This window comes from Egretta garzetta, unplaced genomic scaffold, assembly GCF_000687185.1.
Source record: "Egretta garzetta isolate BGI_Z169 unplaced genomic scaffold, ASM68718v1 C8502907, whole genome shotgun sequence".
NCBI classification, from domain to species: domain Eukaryota; kingdom Metazoa; phylum Chordata; class Aves; order Pelecaniformes; family Ardeidae; genus Egretta; species Egretta garzetta.
In genome coordinates, this window is record NW_009268828.1 from 1 (window position 1) to 956 (window position 956).

At 60.8% G+C, this 956-nt stretch overlaps 1 protein-coding gene across 1 annotated transcript; it reads right to left on the reverse strand.

Annotated features, from left to right (window-relative positions):
• Window positions 1-4: 4 nt before the first annotated feature.
• LOC118453189 (serine/threonine-protein phosphatase 5-like) lies at window positions 5-847 on the reverse strand (the record flags this gene model as incomplete). Its single annotated transcript, XM_035902767.1, has 4 exons — window positions 5-100; window positions 244-342; window positions 456-521; window positions 638-847. Coding segments are annotated over 4 exons (471 nt in total), but the record flags the coding sequence as incomplete, so codon positions are not given.
• Between the last annotated feature and the right edge of the window lie 109 nt (window positions 848-956).

Consider the following 956-nt stretch of genomic DNA (forward strand, 5'->3'; position numbering starts at 1 on the left):
GCAGGTGGAAGTGATCAGGGTAGAGGAGCTTGAAGCCGAAGAGCGTGAGGATGACCTCAACTGAGAAGGACCCACGGTCCACAAAGTCCCCGTTGAATATCTGCAGCCGGTTGAGGAAAACAGCTCCCCGTCCCTCTCGTGTCACCCGGCCCCCTCGTGTCACCCGGCCCCACCATGGGGGTGGGATTGATCCCAGTGAGACACACCCCCCCTGCTCAACCCCGTTCCCTCCTCGGGGGATACGTAAGGGTTGGACTCGGAGGGCAACCCATTGAGCTCGAAGATGTTCAGCAAGTCGTAGTACTGTCCATGGGTGTCCCCGCACACCGTCACCTTCTCCGTCTGCGTTTGGGATGAGCCAGGGTGGAATGTCACTGCTTGGGGACTTGGGGTGTCCCCCACCACCACCACACACACACCCCCAGCGGCACCGGCACCTGGTGAAGGGCACCCACCTCCTTCAACGTCGTTTCTACCAACGTGGGGAGTTTGGCCAACACCTCCTTCACCTGCACTAGGATCTACGGGGACAAAGGGACACAGCAGAGGTGACAAAGAAGGGGACGTGTGGCACTTGGGGACAGGCAGAGCCCAGCAGGGGACTGGCGGGGGGTGGAGTTTGGGGGAACTGGGGTACCTGGTAGGCACATTTTCTGTGGAGTTTCTTCTGCTCCTTGTACCATTGCATCAGCTCCTTCATGAAAGCCAACGTCACCTTGCCGCCATCCAACTTTGGGCCACTGTACTCATCCTCGATGGCTGTGAAATGAACCCCGCCCCCGGTGGCCGATGACACGAGGGGACAGCAGGGACAAGTACCCACAGGGCCATCGGGCCCCTGCTGTCCCTCCCCCGCAAGCTGGCAGCTCCTGATGAACCCCAGGAGCTTTCTGGGGAGGCCCAGCCTTGGCTGGGGACCCTCCTGGGGACCCCAAAGTTCTGCTGGGAAGCCTCAT